Source organism: Leptonychotes weddellii, chromosome X (genome assembly GCF_054177405.1).
Source record: "Leptonychotes weddellii isolate Sample4059 chromosome X, ASM5417740v2, whole genome shotgun sequence".
Classification (NCBI taxonomy): Eukaryota; Metazoa; Chordata; class Mammalia; order Carnivora; family Phocidae; genus Leptonychotes; species Leptonychotes weddellii.
Window position 1 is genome coordinate 69,578,390 of NC_138385.1, and position 21,318 is coordinate 69,599,707.

General features: G+C 54.0%; 1 protein-coding gene and 2 long non-coding RNA genes across 9 annotated transcripts in view; 2 read left to right on the forward strand and 1 right to left on the reverse strand.

The window, feature by feature from the left end:
• The window catches only part of LOC115942698 (uncharacterized), an 85,218-nt gene extending 68,638 nt beyond the window's left edge, over window positions 1-16,580 (forward strand). For 3 of the 7 annotated variants that reach the window (XR_014141336.1, XR_014141335.1, XR_014141339.1), the window contains 2 exons: window positions 12,743-13,906; window positions 15,266-16,580. This is a non-coding gene — a long non-coding RNA (uncharacterized LOC115942698). Of the gene's footprint in view, window positions 1-12,742; window positions 13,907-14,181; window positions 14,352-15,265 lie in introns of all 7 variants that reach the window. The other 4 variants (XR_014141338.1, XR_004077294.2, XR_014141337.1 and 1 more) reach the window with 3 other exon arrangements.
• LOC145717860 (uncharacterized) lies at window positions 8-12,021 on the forward strand. The gene is made up of 3 exons (XR_014141342.1): window positions 8-887; window positions 7,828-7,931; window positions 8,412-12,021. It is a non-coding gene; the product is annotated as an uncharacterized LOC145717860 (long non-coding RNA).
• On the reverse strand, window positions 4,417-17,647 carry SUV39H1 (SUV39H1 histone lysine methyltransferase). The gene is made up of 6 exons (XM_006738368.3): window positions 17,440-17,647; window positions 15,242-15,387; window positions 13,259-13,921; window positions 6,913-7,059; window positions 6,701-6,830; window positions 4,417-5,979 (listed from the first exon to the last, which is right to left on the reverse strand). Exons 1-6 carry the CDS (start codon window positions 17,456-17,458, stop codon window positions 5,846-5,848), a joined length of 1,239 nt encoding a protein of 412 aa, XP_006738431.1. The 5' UTR covers window positions 17,459-17,647; the 3' UTR covers window positions 4,417-5,845.
• Between the last annotated feature and the right edge of the window lie 3,671 nt (window positions 17,648-21,318).

Consider the following 21,318-nt stretch of genomic DNA (forward strand, 5'->3'; position numbering starts at 1 on the left):
GCACTTTTTCTATGTGTGTCCCAGTGGGCAATATCTGATCTCTCTGTGGGCATACATCCCATGGCCTATGCTCTCTGATGTTTTGTGGATGCGTCTTAGGATATGATGTCTCTGTTAGGACTGTGGGTATATGTCCTAAGACGTGAGTTCTCTGACCACTTTTTGGGATTTATGTTGCAGGATGAGAGGTCTTTCATCTAGTTCTCTGTGTATTACCTGTCTGCGGGTATTTGTCCAAGGGCGTGGCATCCCTGAGGGTCCGTGCCCCAGGATGTCAGATTTGTCTGTGGGTGCACATCAAGATAGGGGTCGTCTGATCCCTTTGTGGTTGTGTGTCTCAGGATGTGAGGGTCTGTTCTTGGTATGTGTGTCAACAGCGTGTGGTCTCTGATCTGTTTGAGGTTCTGTTTCTCGGGCCATCTGGTTTTACCTTTTCTTTGTCTCAGCATGTAAGGTCTCTGAGGCGTTTGGGGTTTATGTCCCAGGCTTTGAGTCTCTGGTCTCTTTGTGGGTGTAGGTCCCAATATCTGAAGTCCCCGATCCATTCTTTAGTTTATTTCCCAGGATATGAGCGCTCAGAAATGTTTGTGGGTATATGTCCCGGCATGGAAGGTATCTGATATTTTTATGTGCGTATGTCTCAAGGGATTGAGGTCTAAGATCTGTTTGTGGGTATACGTCCCTGGATGCTATTTCTCTGAAATACTCGTGGGTGTCTATCTCTGCTTGTGTGGTTTTTGTTCTATTTGTGAGTATGTCACAGGATGTGAGGTCTGTTCATTGGGGGTGTGTATTTCCTAGAATATAAATTCTCTGATCTGTTTTGTATGTACATCCAGGATGTGAGGTCCCTGATCCGTTTCGGTGTATGTGCCCCACGATTTGAGGTCTCTGATTTCTTTGATGCTCTGTATCCAGCATATTCTCTGAATTATATTTTGAGGTCTATACCCTAAGTCTCAGAAGGATTTCTGAATCCTAGATCTGAGGATTCTGAGCTTTTTCTGGTCTGCATTCCAGGGGTGAGTTCACAGAGCTGTTTGGGCAGCTGTGTGTACACTGTATGATCTCTGAGTTGTGTGGCCCCTGTGTTCAGAATACTGGTCCCTGAGCTCTTTTGGTTTGAGAGTTTCTTGACATGTTTGGGGGATATTTTCAGGTGCAGAGTCTCTTTCTTTTGGGAGGTCTCCGTCCCAGAGTGTGATACATCAGACTCATTTGGGATTTGTTCCAGGGTCATGGCCTCTGAGCTTTACATGGGGGGAGGAGGGTGCCCCGCTGGTGAGTTTTCTGAGCTGTTTGGAGGTCTTCATTCCGTGTGTGAAATCTCTCAACTCTGTGATGGTCTGTGCAGAGTATGGTGTCTCTGAACTACTTAGAAGTCTCTCCTCTCAGGTATGAGGTGGCAGGGCTGTTTGGGGTCTGTGACCCTCATATGGGAACTCAGGTGTGTTTGAGTATCTGTGCTCAACCCCTCCTAACTGTTTTGAGCCCATGTCCCAGCGAATGAGTTCTATGATGTGGGTTTTGTCCTTGGGTGTGATTGATTTATCGGAGCAGTTTCAGGATCTGTTTCGAGTTTAAGGACTTCCTACTGATGTCTTTATACTTTGGGGGGCCTCTGAGGTGCTTTACCCTCTGTGACCGAGAGTGTGAGCTCTCTGATCTCTGGATCCCTTGGTGTTGAGATTCCTAACTGTTGGGGTGTGTTTCCAAGGGTGAGGTGTAGCTCCTGTTGGGAGAGTCTCATTCCCATGGTATGAGGTCTTGGACTTATTAGCGGTCTGTTTCCAGGGTTTGAGGTCTCTGAGTGGTTTGGGGTTCTGTTTACTAATGACATCTCTTGGGTGTTTGTGGGGGGGGGGTCTTTGTCCAGGCTGTTAGGTCTCTGAGCTGGGGGTGGGGGTGCGTTTGTGCCCTAGGGTGTAAGGATTGTTAACTCCGAGCATTTTGGCACGGCATGTCTGATGTGTGAGCTGTCTGGCCAGTTTGTGGGTCTGCCTCCTGGGTTAGACGTTCTCTGGGTCATTTGAGAGCCTGTGTCCACAACGTGAGATCCCTAAGCTGTTGTGGGACTGTGTCCCAGTTACCGGGTCTCTCCTCTGTTTGTGGCAGACTTTGAACAGAAGGTGAGGTTTCTAGGCTCTTTGGTGATCTGTGTGCATGAGTGTCAGGGGTCTGAAATCTTTCTGGATAGGAGTACAAAGTGGGAGTTCCATAAATGGTTTAGGGGTCTGAGTTCAGGGTGTGATATTTCTGCATCATTTGGAGGTCTGTGGAGAGTCTGAAGATTCTGAGCTATTTGGCGATGTGAGCCTAGGATATGAGGTTTCTAAACTGTTAGGAGTCTACATCCAGGATGTGTGATCTGAGTTATTTGTGGTTGGTCTTACAGGGTGTGCAGTCTCTGAGCTACGTAGAGGATTCGTGTCCAGGTTTTCAGGTCTCTGAGCTCTTCTGTGAACCGGAGTGGAAGGCCTCTGAGTTGTTTGCGGATGTCTCAGTGTATGAAGGTTCTGAGCTATTGGGGGGACATCTGTGTCCAGTATGTGATGTCTCTGAGCAGGAATCTGTGTCAAGGGTGCAAGATATCTGAGCTGGTTTAGGGCCTGTGTTGCAGTGTATGTGATTTTGGAGCTCTCTAGTATTGTTCAAGGCATGAGGTCTCCGAGTTGGTCTGGTGGTCTGAGAAGAGGGTGTGGGGTTTCTGAACTGTCTGTTCATCTTTATTCCAGTTTGTAAGTTCTCTGAGGAATTGTGGGTCTTTATCCCTAGTTGTGAAGCTTTGTGTGTGTGTGTGGGGAGGGTCTGTAATCAGATTTTCAGGTCTCTGAGCTCTTTGGGTGTGTGGGTTACAAAGTGGGAGGTCTCTTAAGTTTGGTAGTCTTTCTTAGGCTGTCCTGACCGTGAACTATTTAGGGGTCTGTGCCAGAAAGTGTGGGGTCACTGAGCTGTATATAGATGGGTTTCCCAGGCTTGGAATTCTCTGAACAGGGTCTGTTTCTGGGCTGTGAGATCTCTATGCTTTTTGGGGTCTGCTTCTAAGACTTGAGTCTCTGAGTTGTTTGTGGCACTCTGCTCTAGGGAGAGGTCTCTGGGATGTTTGGTGCTCTACTTTCCAGAGTGTCTCTGAGCAGTCTGGGGGTCTGTGTCCAAGGTAAGTGGATTCAGAATCATTTAGGGAGCTGTGCTCAGAGTATGAGGTCTCAGTGTTTGGGCAGTCTGTGTCCAGGGTGTCCCATCTCTACTTTTGGGGGTCTGCCCCAGGCTATGAGGTCTCCAAACAGTTTGGGAGTTGACGATCAGGGTGTGAAGGCTCCAAATAGCTTGGGTAGCAGTATCCCAGGTTGCGAAGTCTGAGATGTCTGTGCATCTCTAGCCCAGAAAGCTCATTCTCTGATGTGGTTTGGGCTCTGAATCCCAGTGTATGAGGTGACGTTCGAGGTCTTGGCGCTCTTGGGGAGTCTGTCCCATAGTTCCAGTGCAGCCTCTGAGTTAATTGGGGTCTGTGTCCAGGTGCAAGATCTCAGAGCTGCTCGGAGATAGGTATCCCAGGGTGTGCAGTCTCAGAGGTCTAGGGTCAGTATCCAGGTATAATGAGGTCTATGAGCTGTCTGGAAGCCTGTGTCCTAGGTGCCCTGTGACGTCTCTGAGCCAATTAGGATTCTGTCACCTGTGTGTGAGGTCTTCAAAATAGGTATCTGTGTCACTGTGTATGAGGTCTCTTGAGCAAAGCAAAGGGCACTGGCTCACACTCCTGAGAGGTGATGAAAACAAGCTTACTGGGAATGTCATCTCTGTTCTCTGCTTTCTACCTTGGCACACACAGGCACCCAAGAACCACCTGCGGAAAAAGCTTCTCCCAGTACGCAGAGACTTTTTTCTCTGCAGTAGGTAGGCTTTGGGTTCAAGGCCTCGGAGAGCAGGGAGGGTCCAGCTCGAATTATATTTCTATATTTCTACTGTATTTATTTTTATGACCAGTGATAACAGTTGGTTCATTTAGACGGCAATAGATCTGGTTTCTTTTTTTAAGATTTATTTATTTGGAAGAGAGTGTGCGCCAGTGAGCAGCAGGGAGGGGCAGAGGGGGAACCCCAAGCTGACTCTGCACTGAACACAGAGCCCGACACAGGGCTCCATCTCACAACCCCAAGATCACGACCTGAGTTGAAACCAAGAGTCGGACGCTCAGCCGACTGTGCCACCCAGGTGCCCAGACTTAGTTTGCTCTTTCAGTGCATTTTAAAAAGCAAGCTTATTTTAGGTCACACAATCTATGACGACGGTGCAAGCGGTTCCTCGTGGCGAGCTCCCTTACCGCCGATGGCTGCGGTCTGAGAACGTTCCTGGGTGCCCCAGCACCCACCTTCTCGGGCCCCCACCTACACGAAGTCTTCAATCCCCACACCTTGGTTTGTTCAGTCACTGATTTGTTTTATTGATGCCCACCCCAGGCTGGGTAGGGCCAAGGGATATACAAGAGGAGAATCAGATTCAGTCCATGCCTGAAGGTCAGTCTGGGGGCAGGGAGCACGGACACAGACAGACACACAGACACACACACAGATCTGGCATCTGGCGGCAGGGCACACAGTCTCACGTAGGGGCACTCTGAGCACAGGTAGTCAGGGAAGGCTTCCTAGAGAAGACCTCACAGGGGAAGCAAGGGGTTAAGGCCGCCATCAAAGCCTCTGCCTTGTGTCTATTGGCGGGCGGGTCCCTTTGAGACCAGTGAACCCAAGGTGAGTGCAGAGGGCCTGGAGGCCAGGGCTGGCAGGCGGCGGTGACCTCCCTCACCTTACCGTACCCTCCCGGGTAAACCAGGCCTGCCCCCCTGCCCTTCTTGGCCTGTACTTTGCCTTCTGCCACGTGCGCCCTTTCCTGGGGTCCACCTCCATAGCTTCCAAGGCTTCCCTGAGACAATCCACGTGGATCAGGTGCTCTGCCCAGTGCCTGGCACCTCATCAATGCACATTTTTGTCCTAAGTGCTTATCTACAGCCTAGCTAGGTCTTGGTTCCAGCTCACAGAAGTCCCAGCAGTCGTCACGGCCCAGGTCAGGGCTCCCAGCACCCTCCACACTGTCAAGAGCCCCGGGTACCTTCCTATACGCACTCCGGAGGCCGACTTGAGAGCCCGCCCACCGTCAGGGCTGGCAAAGTCGGGCCTGCCCGCCTCACTAGTCAGTGGGCCATGGGCGCCCACCCCCCTTCCAGCAGCATGGGAGTGTCCACTTCTCGGATGCGCAACCCTGAAGAAGAGATCCTCTGGCTCTTAGGCCCAACACTAGCCAGCACAGGAGCAGAAACCAGCCCCAGCCCCAGCCCCAGGGATCCCCTTTCTTTCACTTGCACAAAGTTTCTGTGGCAGGGGAAACAAGAGGGCTGGGAACTCAGGGCTCTGAGGTCAGCCTGCCCTGGGGCTGCTTCCCCACACCCTTGGGGCAGTAGGAAGAGGGCCTGCAACAGACCCCTCAAGCTCCAGGCAGAAGCAGGTGCAAAAATAAACATCCTTCCGTTCTGGGGCCAGGCTGGGGCTCACCCCTCGGACCTCCTTGATAGGCCATGAATCTCAACCGCAGAAAGTCCTGGTGGTGAAAAATTACTTCTGAAGGTGGGTGGGGGTTTGTAAGTGCAACCCACAGATGGGGCTGGGATGGGGAAAGGGGACTCCTAGAGTCGGTCAGTCCTCCCCACAACCCCACATCCCCAAGCACGGGGCAGGTGGGGGTAGGTAGAGGCAGGAGGCCCTGGCAGTCATTCCTCAACAGGAGGGCAGCGGTGGGTGGGTGGAGCGGGCGGCTTTAGGCCCCCACTGGCAGTCTGGCCTCAGACTTCAAAGGGCTAGAAGAGGTATTTGCGGCAGGATTCAGTCCCACACTTGCATTCAATACGGACCCGCTTCTTGGGGGAGCCGGGGAGCCCGGCCAGGCCAAAGTTGGAGTCCATGCGGGTGCTCTCCATGTCCACGGGATCCACTGTAGATTCACAGCCAGGGAGGGTGGGGGGGGGAGGAGGGGACTTGTTAGAAGGCCAAGGTGAAGTGTCCCACTGCCCTTTTCACCATGAGACCCAGGAATCTTGGGTGCTGGGAGCACATCTGGGATTTGGGTCAGGAGGGAGTTGTGGGGTTGGTGGTTTAGAGATAAGGCCAGGGCTCAGCACTGGAGGGATGTTCAGGTGTTGGAAAGATGGCCAGGGGTTCGGGGTTTTGGAGAGAGGCAGGGTACTGTCAGGGGAAAGGCCAAATCAGAAGTCAGGAATGGTCACCTACACATCCAGAGGGGCACCTAAACCCTCCTGTCAAGGATCCCCCCCTTGAGTGTCTCGGAGGTGGTCTGTCAAGAAGGGGACTGGTTGGAGGCCACAAGAATGTCTAAACACTTGGAATGAGCCAGGCCAAGGGGGTTACGAGTGGGGAGGATTGGGGGCACTGGGGAAATTCAGATAAATCAGGAGGAGTGTCTTAACTCTTAAGCCAAACATCCTCCCCCAGGAGTCTTGGGAGAAGTCTGTAGGAGTATCTCAGGGGTGGGGTTCAGGGGTTGGAAATGAGGGGACCCCCAAGTGGTAGGCAGAGGTCCAGGAGTCCAGATGGGACACTGAAAGTCAGGAAGGGCCTCTTAAAGCTCCTCGGGGAGGGGTCTTCGTGTCCCATGTCACTGTGTGCCCCTGCCCTCAGTCCCTTGCCACCCCCACCTTGCATGTTGTAATCAAAGGTGAGCTCCTCGCCTGCCCGGATGGTTCTTGTGGCAAAGAAAGCGATGCGGGGCAGTCGCTCATCAAGGTTGTCTATGAAGACGTTGTACACCTGGAGGTTGGGGTCACACTAGGCGAGAAAGAACAGCGGGAGGGTGAGGAGGGGCCCCAGCCTGCTCCTCCCGACCCCCGCCCGCCTGTTGGGTACCCACACTGTGGTTGACAAAATGGGAGATGTTGCCATAATAGGCGGCATCCACGGTGTACACGTCCTCCACGTAGTCCAGGTCGAAGAGGTAGGTGGCACCCTGGCGGTCGTAGATCTGGCCCCGCCGCTCCGCCTCCTCTGAGGTAATGATCTGGGAAAGGGCCATGAGAGAGGGGAGAGCGGCCAAGGCAGCTCATGAAAACCAGCAGAGTTCCTGACCCCCCCCCCGCCCTCCTCCCCTGGGCCGGGAGAACAGATGAGCAGAGCTGGGGCTGGTTCAGCAGGGTTAGCAGGTATGGACACATAGGGGCTGCAATGCAGAGGGTCTGTCAGCACCCTGAGAAGGGGGCTGGGCCTCAGCTGCCCGCCACCCACCCCTCCTCAGGCCTCTGGAGGGCATGGCGTCTCTCACTGGTACCCGGAAGCCGGCCACAAGGTCCAGTAGTGAGAGAGACCCATATGAGACACGGGGAGGAGCTCAAGGGCAAGAAAAGGACCCAGGGCTCACAGAGAGCGGTGGGTGTTTGGGGGACGGAGAGGCCGCAAAGGGGCCCGAGGCGACGCGGGCATGAGGGCACGGAGAGGAGAAAGCGGCCTGGACTGGTGGGAAAGGGAGACGGAATGAAGGGGAGAGAGACTCAGACAAGTGAGCTGGAGGCAGAGACTTAGAAACGGACAGAATCTTAGTATGAAAGACCCTGGTCCTTGGGGCTCCTGGGTGGCTCAGTCATTAAGCGTCTGCCTTCGGCTCAGGTCATGATCCCGGGGTCCTGGGATCGAGCCCCGCATCGGGCTCCTTGCTCTGTGGGAAGCCTGCTCTCCCTCTCCCACTCCCCCCTGCTTGTGTTCCCTCTCTCGCGGTCTCTGTCAAATAAATAAATAAAATCTTAAAAAAAAAAAAAAAAACAAAAACAGACAGACCCTGGTCCAGAGAGCTCAAGACCCTTGTGGAGAGTCTGAGATGGCAAGAACGAAGCTAAGGCCAGAATCTCAGAGGGTGAAAGAAAGGAGGCAAGAGCACGGGTGAGTGCTCTCCCTCGGCCCTGATGCCACCTGGTGCCAGCAACTGGGGTCTAAGATAGCAGCAGACCTCTCCTCCTGCCCAGCTGGGTCCCTGGCTATCCTAGAAAGCCCCCGCCTCCCCACCCCTCACGGCCCCTCTTCCCCCTGGGCCAACCACCACAGCCTCCTGGTAATCCCGCAGCAGAGCCAACCACGCCCTGCTCTGGGGGATGGTCCCCTGAGACCCAAGCCTGCCCCCTCCTCAGCCGAGGGCTGCCTCCAGCCCGGGCAGATCTCCTTCTCCACTCCTGAGCTTCCTGCTACCTCTGCCCACCCCTCGAGAGACAAGCGCCCGCACAGCGCAAAGCAGGAACGCCCAAGTACCCTTTATTTTCACTCAGCTGCCCAGCCCAGTGACCTATCCTCTGTCCCGCGGTGGTCCTCGAGGCAACTCAAACACTCTGCCCCCCACACACCCCTTCTTCCCTCTCCTTTCGTCAGAGACCCACTGGCCACCACCACCCCTGCCACACGACGCAAGCCCAGACCTGCCCTGGCTTCCTGGCTCGCTCACCCTCACGCCAGCCACGACCACCCTCCACTTCCTCCGTCCTGGACGGCCGCGCTGGAGTCCTCGCCGTCTCCTCCCTGCCTCTTACACCAGCACCTCCGGTCTCTGCTCCCGGCCAAATCCTCGTCAGTGCCTTGAGAAGACCAAGGTCTGCCCCTCAGGCCACACGGCTCACTGCCCCGCACTCCAGCTCCATTCCGAGGAACCTGGCTCGCCCACGCTCCAAATGTGTGCTTGTTCGTTCACTTGTTGATTTCGTGGGTTTTTAGGAGGCCTACCCTGTGCCTGGTCCCAGCACTCAGGGGCCCGTGTCTGCAGGGGGGTGCCCACTGCAGTCCCAGTTGGGTGGCTCAGGGGAGACAACAGGAACCAGGCTTGGCCCTGGCCCTCCGGGGTCACAGTCTGGTGAAAGAGAGACGGACTCAGATGCCCGCAGTGCAAGATGCTGATTAGGAAACCCAGTGCTTCGGGGTCCCAGGGCAGGAGAAAAGCAATACGGCATCTAAAGCAAGCTACAGGTCACAAAAGAGCTTTGACACCAGTGTCTCCCGAGGGACACAACAGGAGCCACAGAAGTGTTCCGAGGAGGAGTACATCAAGGTCAGTCTCCATCCACCTCCCGAGAACACACGCTCCTTGTGGAGTCGGCACAACGGCTGTTACTTCTCTGCTGCCTTCCTGGGCCTCCCGACCCCCGGTGGCCGTGCGGAAGCTGCCGCCTCCCCGAAGCTCTCCGAAGGCCTGGGACTGAAGGGCAGCCTCCGCTGGCTCGCGAGCCTGCTGGGTGGTGTCTGAGCCAGCTTTCTCCTTTCCACATCCTCCCGGTCTCCATCTTCCCGCCTGTTCTGCCTCTACCTGCTTCCCGAGTCTCACCGAGAGTGAGTCACACGGGGAGCCCTCCAGGCCACAAACGGCTCCTTCTCCAGTCTTCTTCCCAGGCCCACTCAGTAAGGGCAGGTCTACCCTGAAAACTCGGGAACAGAGCAGGCCACGTCCCTGCTCCCTAGCAGCTCTCCAGAATGACTGGGGAAGACAGATAGGCTAGAAGCTGGCAGCCTGGAAAGGGTGTTGACAGTGAACAGGACCCAGAAGACTCCGGAGTCCAGCCGCTGCCCTGCCCCCATCTGGATAGGGGATCCTGAATGTTCTCTCCTTCTGCCTACTGCCTCGGCCAAAAAAACAAAAACAAAACAAAACAAAACCCTCCACCAGGTCTGGAAGCACACCAGTTTTAGACACTTGGGCCTTTTTTTTACCCACTTTGTTAGCTTGGTGACTCTGAGGCACGTTACTCTCTCTCTCTGAGCCTCGGCTCTCGTCTGTAGAATGGGGATGACCACGACGGTAACACCAACCTGACGGGGGCTGCTGTCAAGCTCCAGCGCAATCAGGGACGGGAACGATGTTTCTGTTCTTGACACTGAGCACTGTTAGGAATGGTTATGAGTACCAACCAGTCCTATCCCAGTCGAACACGCTCCCTTATTTTTATGTGCCCTTTCCCGAGAAAGGAAACACTGCTAATTAAATGATGACGTACCGTCATTTAATTAAACTGATACGCACCTTCGTTTCGGGGTTGGTAAAATATGAAGCAAATGCAGGTCTTAGATTGGATAAGCTAGGCTGTTGTTCTCTGCTGGGCGAGGGTGGATGTTCTGATGGAACATGGAAGGGTCCAAAGGAGAGGACGGGCAGCTCGCGTGGAGGGACCACTGGTGCAGAGGTGGGAGGGCACATGTCGTGTCCAGATTGTAGGATAGCTTGGCGACCAGATATGGGGTGCCTGCCCTCGATTATGGGACACCAGGTAGGGTTTGGGACAGCACCACGTAACCGAGTGAATGAATACTCCTATAATGAAATCTATGAATATGCACCCCAAGTGGGATAACTAGGCTACAAATCAGGCCCAGATCAGGTCTGGCTGGGTTTTCTGGCCATATGGGCTACCAAAGACTTTGGGTTTTCTGACTTGTAGACTGTAACGGCTGACATCTTTTGAAGACTTGCTGTTCAAGTGCTTCTTCCAAGTGCTTCACACATCATAACTCATTTAATTCTTGTAACAAGTGAATGATGTGGGTGCTATTACCATTCCCATTCTACAGATTGGGAAACTGAAACACAAAAAGGGTAGTGCCTGCCGCTCAGTGGTGGGAGCTCGGCTCCAACCTCCTGACCATTTGGCTCTGCTGCCTCCTCACAGGGGATGCACGAAGAGGAGTTTGGCTTTGGCAGCGTTTGGGGACCTATGGTGCCATCAGGAGGCCCCACGGGTCTGAGAGTGTCAGAACTGGGCCTGGAAGTCACAGAACATGGCAGGAAGGAGGCCAAGAAATAGCTTAAGGAGAGTGTTTGTGGAGCGGGAAGAGGGGGGACAGGGGTGAGAAGCCCTGAAGGCCCCAATGTTTTTACAGCATGGAACAGGACAGACACTAAGGAAGAACAGCCAGAACAGCACCCTGACCAGGGGACTCTGGAGTACTCGGGGGCTGCAGACTCTCCCTCCTCTTCACCTGTCAGGATCCTCTGTGTTGTAAAGAGCTTTTCCTCAAGACTGTCAGTACAGTGAGGCTGGAGACACTCCCTTCTCCCGGACTTCCTCTAGAACTGGCGGGCTCCTGTGGGGGCTGGACACCTCCAGACTGTCAGGGGCTCTGGAGTGTGCACATGTCCTCCTTCAGACTGGTGACACCCCTCTAGGCTGTTAACATCTCCTCCACTGTTAGCATCCCTTGGAGGTCTGGATACATCCCCCCAGAGTGTCAGGACACTGGGGGTATGGACACTTTCTCCAGGCTGTTGGGAGTTCTCTTAAGTGTAGACGTGATCTCCTTCAGACTGTCCCGATCCCTCGGGGGTGAGGATGCTGCTTTTTCCTGACTGTCAGGACAGTGTGGGTGTAGACACTTCCTAAGTTGGACTGCCAGGGTCCTGTGGAGTGTGGAGAGCTCGCTCTTCTCCTCCAGGTCACTCTGGGACGGAGACACCTCCTCCCACAAATTGTCAGGCCCCCTGCCCCAGACTGTCAGGAACCCTCTGGGGTATGGCCACCTACTCCCTCCTCCAGACTGGCAGGTCCTTCGACGTGTGAACACTTCTTCCACCAGACCATCGAGATTATCTGAGTGTGGACTTCTCGTCTAGACTGTCAGGGTGTGGACTGCTCCGCCTCTACATCATCTCTGCCCCCTGAGGCTATGACCCTCTCTGCTTTATGGTTCATTATTGGGAGCCTCTCCTCTCCATCAGTGTCATTACTACAGTGTGGACACCTTCAGGTGTGTGTCCCTTAGGCCAATTTCTGTCACTTCCCAACCATATCACACCCCTAAGAGACTGCTAAGAAATACAAAGGTATCTGGGGTTATCACCATGACAACACACTCACGGATCTAACTGGTCAAGGTCCAGGGATGTTAATTGTTCCCCAATGCGTGAGACAGTCCTACATAAAAAGAACTGCTCCACCCCAAATGCACACCACGTCCTACCTTAGAACATGACACTTGCTGTTACAGACACTTGCGGGTTATTCACACATACTCCTTTTGTTTTCCACCTAGGCGCATGGCTGAGTCACACTTCCCAGCCTCCCTCGCACCACGGTGAGGCCAGTGACTTGGCTCCAGCCAGTCAGTGTGGGCAGAAGTGATGGGCACTGTGTCCTAGCCTGGCCCATGAGCACCCTCCCCTTCCACCCCGATTCTCGGCCCACTTGCCAGCGATGCAGAGTGAGGATCAGGGGGCGGCTCTGAGGCACAGCAAAGGCTCAAGAGGGAAGGAGCCTAGGTGGCCACGCCACTGTATGCAAGGACACTACCCAAATACCCATGCTGGCCTGACACAGGAGCGAAGAGACTTCGAATGTGTGAAGCCACTAAGATTTGGGGGTTATATGGTATGGCAGCTAGCCTGCCTAGTCCAGCTGACCCTTGAACAACACAAGTTTGAACTAGATGGGCCCACTTACAGGCAGATTTTTTTCGATAAATACAGTATAGTACTGTAAGTGTTATTTTCTCTTCCTCATGACTGTCTTAACATTTTCTTTTCTCTAGCTGACTTCACCGTAAGAATACATTATCTAATACATACAACATATAAAGTATGTATCAATCCACTGTTTATGTCATCGGTAAGGTCAACAGTAGGCTACTAGTAGTTGCTAAGTTTCTGGGGAGTCAGAAGTTACAGGCCGATTTGACTACGCAGGGTCGGTGCCCCTAACTACCGCCCCCCCACCATGTTGTTCCAGGGTCAACTGTATACCTGGCCTGTCCCCAGTGTCCTGCAAGTCTGGAGGAAGAGGCAGCCAACGTAAGGCATGTCTACGTCCTACTCCAGAGTGTGCGTGTTCCGAGTAGTAAAAGGCGCTCCTCCTGGTCAGACACTGCTTGGTGGTAAGCTGAACCCTTGCGAAATGAGAAGTGGAGCCTTTCCAGGTGACGCAACCCTATGCTGAAGTACATGGCCTGATAAAAGGAACTCTGCCTGCATTTCGGTTCCCGCCTCCCTCTTTGCCAGGTACCCTTAAGAAGGCAACCCAGTCCAGAAGTATTTCGCTGTGCTTTCAACTACCAGCTGGAAACGCACGCCCCTGCCAGGAAGTCCCTGTCACACTCAGGCCAACCGCCCCCCACCTTTCCCCGGACAGGAAAAGCAGGGAAGCTGCAGGCACACAGTGAGGCGAGCTGGGCGCACGCGGTGGGAGCATGTGGCCGGAAGAGCTGCCCGCGCGCGCGCGCGCGCACGTCGGGGCCCGGCTCCCTACCTCTCCCACGTACTCCATGACGAAGCTGTTCTTGCGGATCTTCTCCAGCGTGCGGACGCCCCAGCCGCGCCCGTCGTCCGTGCGGAAGATGCAGAGGTCATAGCGGATGCCCTTCTGCACCACGCGGTTGGGGCAGTCATAGCCGCAGCGGCAGCGGGAGTTGCACTCGTAGATGGGCAGGCCGGCGCGCAGCCGCACCTGACCCTGGTCGTTGTAGGCAAACTTGTGCAGGGACGCCCCGGGGCAGCAGCCTCCAGCGGGGGCCCACAGACAGTCCTGGCACTCGCAGCCCACCGCCACCTGGTTGAGGGTGATGCCCTCACCCACACGGTACTCGTTGATGTATACGAAAGCCCGCGGGGGGCCGTCCAGGTCCACCTCGTTCTCCACGGTGATGCGTCCCAGGTGGCTGCGCTTGGCATTGAGCTCCTGCTCCCAGCGCCGGAGCGCCCGCCTCTGCTTGGCCTTCTGTACCAGGTAGTTGGCCAAGCTTGGGTCCAGGTGCCGGGGGGGCTTTGACCGGTGGTGCCGCCGGAGCAGCTCCCTTTCTAAGTCCTTGTGGAACTGCTTGAGAATGCGCACGCACTTGAGATTCTGCCGTGGCTCCCAGGTGCTCTCGGAGTCTGGGTATCCACGCCATTTTACCAGGTAATACTCTTGTTCCTGTTGGGGGGACCAGGGGATGGGGGCACCGTAAGCGGCCATACCCTTGGCCCAGCCCTTGTGGGACTTCCATCCCAAAGCTGGTGGATCGGACCCAAACCACTCCCGGCACCTTTTCTGGAATGACTCTATGCAGTGGTTACAAAGCGCGGGCTCTAGCCTGAGGATCCCTAGGTTCAAATCCCACACTCCCCGCTACCACTGTCCAAATTCCAAGTTTTAATCTAATCTACTCCCTCCTCTATCTTCCCTCTCATCAGCCCCCTCCTTCTAGCTGTTCAGGCCCCAACCCTTGGGAGTCACAACTTTCTTAGTCCCCACATCCACCCTCAGCAACTCCTGTCAGCCTCACCTTCAAACTACATCCAGAATCCAACAACTTCAAACCAACGTCATTGCCACCCCCATCATCGCTCGCCTGAATTAGAAGGTAATAGGCCTCCTCACCAGTCTCCCCAGTCCCACCCTTGCCCCTAGTCTGTTCTCCACTCAGGCGGCAGAGGGATATTTTCTTGCAGAGAGCAGCTAGAGAATACTATTTAACCACACAGATTCTACAGGTAGACACACTGTGTACAAATTCTGAATCTGCAGCTCCTTGGCCAGGTGGCCTTCGCAAGTTATTTAACTTTGCTGACCCTCAGTTTCCTCATCTATAAATAAGAAAAAAAAAAAGCTGACATTTTTCTAGCATTCTGTACACAGCAGGTACTATTCTAAGTAACTTCAACGTTTTATTAACTAATTTAACCCTCACAACTCTGTATGAGCTAGATACTACTAGTCATCTCCATTTTACGGATGAAGAAAATGAACCACAGAGAATGTGGGTAAGTATCCCAGGGCTACAGGGCCAAAATTTGAACCCAACCATACTGGTTCTAGTATGTTCTCTTTATCCTGCTGTTGCCTCCTCTGGCAATGGTAACAGTTCCCATTTCACAGTGTTGCTGGGGGGATTAAATGAGTTTCTGAGAGGAAGTGCCCAGCACACTGAAAGTGCTCAATAATTGCTAGCTATCATCCGCTCCCTTCCTGGGCTCAGCACCTCAATCTTTGCAACTGGTTTGTATTCCTATGGAGGTGGGAAGAGAGACTTAGTTGGGGATTCATTCTGGCTCCTACCCCCCTGAGAAAGCCACCTCGTTTCCTCACCTGCAAAATGAGGATGATAAGAAGTCCTACTAAACCTAATTTTTTAAGATTAGAGGAGAAAATTCCCTTTGGAAACAGATGCAGGCAGTGGGGGTGGGGGCAAAGGGGCAGCAAGCCATCTTCCTTGAGACACCCCTGCCCTGGCCAAGGTCACCCCAGACTCACGCGGATCTTCTTGTAATCACACAGGTACTCGACTTCAAAGTCATAGAGATTCCTCTTGGAGATGCCGAGGGCAGGGCAGGAGAGCTTGGCCAGGCGGCACAGGTCCTGTAGCTGATTCCAAGAAGACTTGCAACACACACTGCAGCCTAGAACACGGAGAGCAGAAAGAACTTAATGGGCATCCTGGCGAAGCCATGGGTCAAAGGGGACCCCAAATCCTCTCTGGGACTTCCAAAGGACTGCCTCAGAGTCAGTGAGATTTAATCCACAGGCCTTCCCAATGCTGACACCCTTCTACAACAAAAATGTGCCACTTCTTCAACCCCAGTGCTCATTCCAAGGCTACCCCTGGAGCAGTAGGCCTCAAAGTGGGATCTGCTGGATGGATTATCCTAAAGGAATCTATTCCCAGAGCTTCCAACTCCCTCCATACTATTCCTAAAACTGCCCGCAAACGGGCCTAGGGTTCAGGACCTAATCATCCCTCTCCCCACTTTGCAAAATAAAGAGAACAAACCCCCCCCATCTCAGTAGGGTGCATTGCCCCAGGGGAACTGGTGGGGATGGGATTACAACCTGTAGGCACCAAACAAAGGCTTAACTGGAAAGACTGGTCCGGAATCCCTTATCTGAAACTCCTGGGGCTAGTTGTGTTTAGGAATTCAGATTTTTTTTTTTTTTTTTTAATTTTTACAAGTGTAGTTCTAGGTATGCCCCAGACACTACCTAACACCCCCAGTGTGGTCAGGGGCATCAAGCCATAATCAAACACATTAATAATTCTGCAGCAAAAAATCTGAATTTTTACATTAAATAGGAGAAATAAAGAGGCAAGACAGTCCCACCTTATCATCTAGTTTTGCCACTGAATGGTGCCAAACTTAAGTTTTCAGAATTAGGAAGAAGAGATTGTGGAATGGTATTAGATTTCAGGAAGCTTCCTTGAATGATTAGCCTGGGTCCCTTAAACCTGCAAGGTATATTTTTTCACACTGCATTTTGGCTGTCTCATCTACATTTCTGTGAAGGGTAAAGCCCACCCAAAGGAGTATGCTCTGAATTCAGGAATCAGCAAAACAGCATAGGTTAATGACGATTCTTTTCAATATACCTGGAATGTTTCTGGGGCTATCAGAAATTTTTAAGATGCGGATTTTTTTAAAAAGAATTCTGATTCAAGGCACAATGTGCTTTAGAAGCCATTTTATCAAATCATTCCATAGAACACTCATTCCAAATGCAGTCAGTCCTCATCCTATCTTTAATATTTCCTACCTCCCATTACAAAAATCAAACATCGGAACTCATAATGAAATACTCTAGACGTCAACCTGAAAACGTACAAGAGCTTTGCAGAATTATTTCATGTACACCCCCCCCCCCCACTTAGGCAGGCCTAGTGGAGACTCAGCCTGTGCCCACGCTTTCCTCTCCCTATGATGCCCCTCCCTTTCAAACCCCTTAACTTGCATTCGAAACCCACTAAAGTGGTCCCAACTAACCTCTCCAGCTGCTGGCTCCGCACCGACCACAGGTGGATTCCTACCCCTCAGAGGTCCCCCTCACACCGTGGAACCCATCCTCCCCGCAGCTTTTCTCACCCAGAGGAGCCCACCCTCCCCAACATACTGGAAAAGTCACCCCACTTCCCCTGCACACGAGGGAGTCCAGCTCTCCTATTAGAGAAGCCCCTTTCCCCTCTTCCCAGGGGAGTCTTCTCTACAGCAAACCCTTTCCCCATCACGCGGAAAGGAGGTGCCCTCACCCTGAAGAGTCCTCTGTACCCCCACTCTGAAAAGAGGTCCGTCCCCTTCCCTTCCCTCCCCTTCCGGCGTCTCGCGTGGACACCAACCGGGTAACGGTCACCGGCGGCCGATTTTCCCGCGCGCGGGCGCGGCCTCCCCGACAAGCCCCCGCGCGTGCGCGCGCCGACTGGTCGCGATCAGAGGCGCGCGCCCCCCTCCCGCGTCCCCCACTTAGCCCCGCGCCCGCCGCGTTCCGAGGCACGCGCCCCCTCCCCTCAGCCCCGCCCAGCCCCGCGCGCCAGGCCCGGGCTCCCTGAGCCCCATCCTTTCCGCGCCAGGCTTCCGGCTCCCGGCTCCGTGGCCTCGGACGCCGGGGCCCCGAGCCCTCAACGCCACCCCTCCAGCCCACCCGGCCCGGCCAGCAGGCCCGCGCCGCTGCCGCCACTGCTTCACCTTTTAAATTTTCCGCCATCTTTCCCCACGGCTAACGACATTCGGGCCTAACCGGCCTCGCGAGAAGAGAGCTCGCGCGGGCGTGGCCGAGAACGCGCAGCCTATTGGCCGCGCGGCGCCGCGAGCAGCGCCCGCGCGGACCAACCGGCGAGCCGTGACCGGACCCCTCCCCGCCACCCCGCTCGGTCCCGAAGGCGGATGCTCGCCAGCGCTTTCCCAGAGTGCGTCTGGGCGGCGGCGGCGGAGGCAACTAAGGTTGCCGGAGGCCCTGCCCGTCCGCCAGTCTGTCTGTCACGCTGTCAGCCAATCACGTTGTCAGCCAGCCGCACGGGGGATTCTCCGTCCTGTCAGACCCCCAGTTACCACCGTCAGTCAGTCGTCACCACATTTTAACCCCAAGCAGCCCGTGACTCCCAAGATGGGACTGTCGCCACGTACAGCTGCTCAGCCGGTCCCCAGACTCAAATCAGACAATGGGTCCATCACCACAGACGACTGTTTAGTCAGACCCCGACCCCCCCCGGCCCCGCCCCGCCAATTCACACTGTCTGCCAGTCAACAGCGGCACCCATTCGAGCCTCGGGCCAGCTGCGAGTCTCTCAAGGCAGACAGACGGCGCTAACAGCTACACTGTTAGCCAGCCTGTCATTGCCTCCGGCGGCCCCTTTTGCACACAGCCAGTCAAGCAGCCCGTCTCTCCGTGTACTCTTGCTCCGGGGGCAGCTCCGAAAGCCCCAGGGGAAACTGTCTCACAGCCACCAGCCGTGGCCTCAGGCGGGCCGTGATTAGGTCGGGACAGGCTGTCATTGTCCGCATCTAATGTCGCCCTCTCGGGCAGACATTCTAGCCGCAGACATTCTAGCCACTGCTAGTTGGGCGATCTTTAATTCCCTCGGGTGACTCCTCATTCACGCCCTCAGCAGGCAGTTACTCCCTCACGGAAGCCTCCACGCCACCTGACAGTGGGTCAGCGGTCTGTCACTTCTCAGGGGAGGCATGCCCACCACTGGTCAGTCATCCAGTCAGTCTCCTCTGACCCAGGCGGGGCCTCAGGGCTGCTGTGGTTCCAACCTGGTACGGCCATCCAGCCAGGTGGCTACACTGATATTTCGATGGGTCAGCTGGCCTGTGACTCGTTCACTGCCCTTCGTATTGTCAACCCCCCAGGCAGCCATTCTCAGCGTCTGACGGGCCACACGGTCTGGGTGGAGAGTCACTCACCAGATACAGTTGCTTATCAGGCAGTGACAGATCTGGCCATCAGTCAGCCTGAAATCCCCTCAGGGTAGCCCTCCTTTACGCACCACCGGACCGCGGCGTCACATCCAGACACACTCCCTCAGGCCAGACGTGACTCCCAGCAATCGTCAGCCATTCACAACATCCCGCCCCCCAGGCGGGCAGCAACAGCCCGGGCCATCAGTCAGCCAGCCTGTCAGTCCCTCAGGAGGCTGCCTGTCTTCCATGCTCTCAGACCACCAGCCCCAGCCGGTCCTAGGCCGGCATAATTTCGTTAGATATTCAGTACCTCACAGCATCAGGAAATTGCACCGTCCGTTCCTCAAACTGCCCCCCTCCCTGTGGGTCCGTGAGTTCTGTAGGCAACCAAATGATTATACAGTTAAGCAAATGGTTGTTCGGTCGGCCTGCCAGTCTAGCTGTGAGCTAGTTGGGAGAAATGGCCAGTCTGAAGTTCCCGCAGCCCCTGCTTACCGTGAGTGGAACAGCCAGCAGCATGCGCCCCACCACGCATCATCTTCCCTCTCTTTTTCCTTCTAGAACACAGTCAGATGCTGGTCCTCACATGCTCTCAGTCTCCCCGGACAGGCAGAACCCTCCTATTCCCAGAAGTCCAGTCCAACTCATAAGAATGGCTTAAGGCATGACTGAATCTGGAGGGGGTCATATGGGGGTCTGTGGGTGTTGGGCAAACATTCCTTTGTTATTTTACCAGCAAGATTGGTTTATTCAGGACTGGCTGAGAATTGCAATGCAGGACAAGCAAGCTATGGCAAAACCATATGCAAGTCCAATAAACAAAGGAGAGGAACATTATGTTATGGAGGAGGAAGTTGGGAGGGGTTGTTTGGAACAAAAGTCTGTTGGAGAAAAGCAAGAGTTCATAGCCATGATGGTTTCTCAGTGGCTGAGCGGCACGTGTAGTCAATTTCTTATAGGAGCTACGATGTATATCTTTCCCTCGTGGGGGGCTTGTAATTGACCATTCTTTCCTACTGAGATACTTCTGTTGGGTCTGTAATTGATACTTTTTGCTCTAATTGACATTGAGCGGTAGGTTTCCTCTACCAGCCTCCCCTTCTAGCATCCTGAGTCCATTTTAGTAAGGTTTCCCTTTATTAATTTTCATACTGTGGTCCTCCCCAAACAGTATATATAACAGTATATATAATGCAGTGGGTAAAGGCTTGGGTCTTGGAGCCTAGCTACCCCAGTTCAAATCCCAGCTCCACCGTTTACTAAATTGTGTGACCTCAGGCAGTTTCTTCATCTGTAAAACCTCAGATGAGTGACCTTGGGGAGGACATCTCCCGCTTGTGTGGAAATGAATCTTTCTGGACTAGCATCTGTCCAGGAGACCTCAAAAGTAAGAGGCCACCCTGTTCTTCTTGTGTCCCACTCCCAGCCACTTGTCTGTTCATTCAGCATTAATTTAGTGCCAAGTCTATATTGCCTTGCCCAGTGCTGGGGCCAATATAAGGTCTTATCCATTCCGAGCTGTACAGGTTTGACCTGTTTTTAATGTAAACCTCGTACTCGAGTGTACCACACATACAGAAAGAAGGCACTGACCATGGGTGATCAGCGTCACGAGTTTTCACAAGCAAACATACACGTGGAACCAGAACGCAGGTTAAAGGAACATCCCCAACCAGATTCCAGGAATACTTAAATCTGTAACATCTCTGAAATCTGGCTGCATCCCCCAGGCACTGGTGAGTCATAATTTAATTCGCAGTACTTTTTTGTCTTTCTTGGTGATACATACAATGATGGTGCATTTTATGATCAAGGGTGACTCCGGACCAGTCAGTAGTAGGAAGAACAACAACAGCAGTATCTAGTGTTTGTAGATGCCTCAAGGAGCCCGGCACTTTGCAGACACTTGAATTCTCTCCGCAACCCCGCGAAGTATGCATTTTTAGTCTCAGTTTAAAGATCGAGAAAACTGAGGCCCAGAAAGGTCAAGCCACTTGTCCACGGTCAATTCTTTTCCGCCAAGCCCGTGCCTGCTGTAGGCAGCGCTCCTGGGGATTCAGAGGTTGTGTAATATAAGGTCTTCTCCAGGACCCCCGTACTGAGGGGGTCCCAAGACACCCTGATTTCTGGGGTTTCCTAGCAGGGAGTGGGGAGGCAGGTGAGTGATAATGACAGGCCCTTCCTAGACTCAGCTCACCCCTGGCGACCTGGCCAAAGTGGGGTGGGAGTGGAAGGTGAAGCACAACGAAAGAGTTAAAAGGAACCCGAGACTCCCTCCTTCTTCTGCTTCTGTGGCTACAGGGGAATTTTTTTTTTTTTTTTAAGATTTTATTTATTTACGTGACAGAGAGAGACACAGCGAGAGAGGGAACACAAGCAGGGGGAGTAGGAGAGGGAGAAGCAGGGGGAGTGGGAGAGGGAGAAGCAGGGGGAGTGGGAGAGGGAGAAGCAGGGGGAGTGGGAGAGGGAGAAGCAGGCTTCCCGCGGAGCAGGGAGCCCGATGAGGGGCTCGATCCCAGGACCCTGAGATCATGACCCAAGCCGAAGGCAGTTGCTTAACGACTGAGCCACCCAGGCGCCCCTACAGGGGAATTCTTAAGAGCAAAGCCAGCTCCCACCTCCCACACCTCTACCCTGGCCCTGGCTCTCCTTTGCTCCCTC

Excerpts from the sequence above, each read along its gene's own strand:
- SUV39H1 (XM_006738368.3), bottom strand. Across the intron at positions 13,922-15,241 it reads GTGATTACAAGAAGATCCGC|GAACAAGAGTATTACCTGGT; the intron begins GTGAGTCTGGGG and ends TCCCCCCAACAG. Across the intron at positions 6,831-6,912 it reads CCCATTTTGTCAACCACAGT|TGTGACCCCAACCTCCAGGT; the intron begins GTGGGTACCCAA and ends TTTCTCGCCTAG.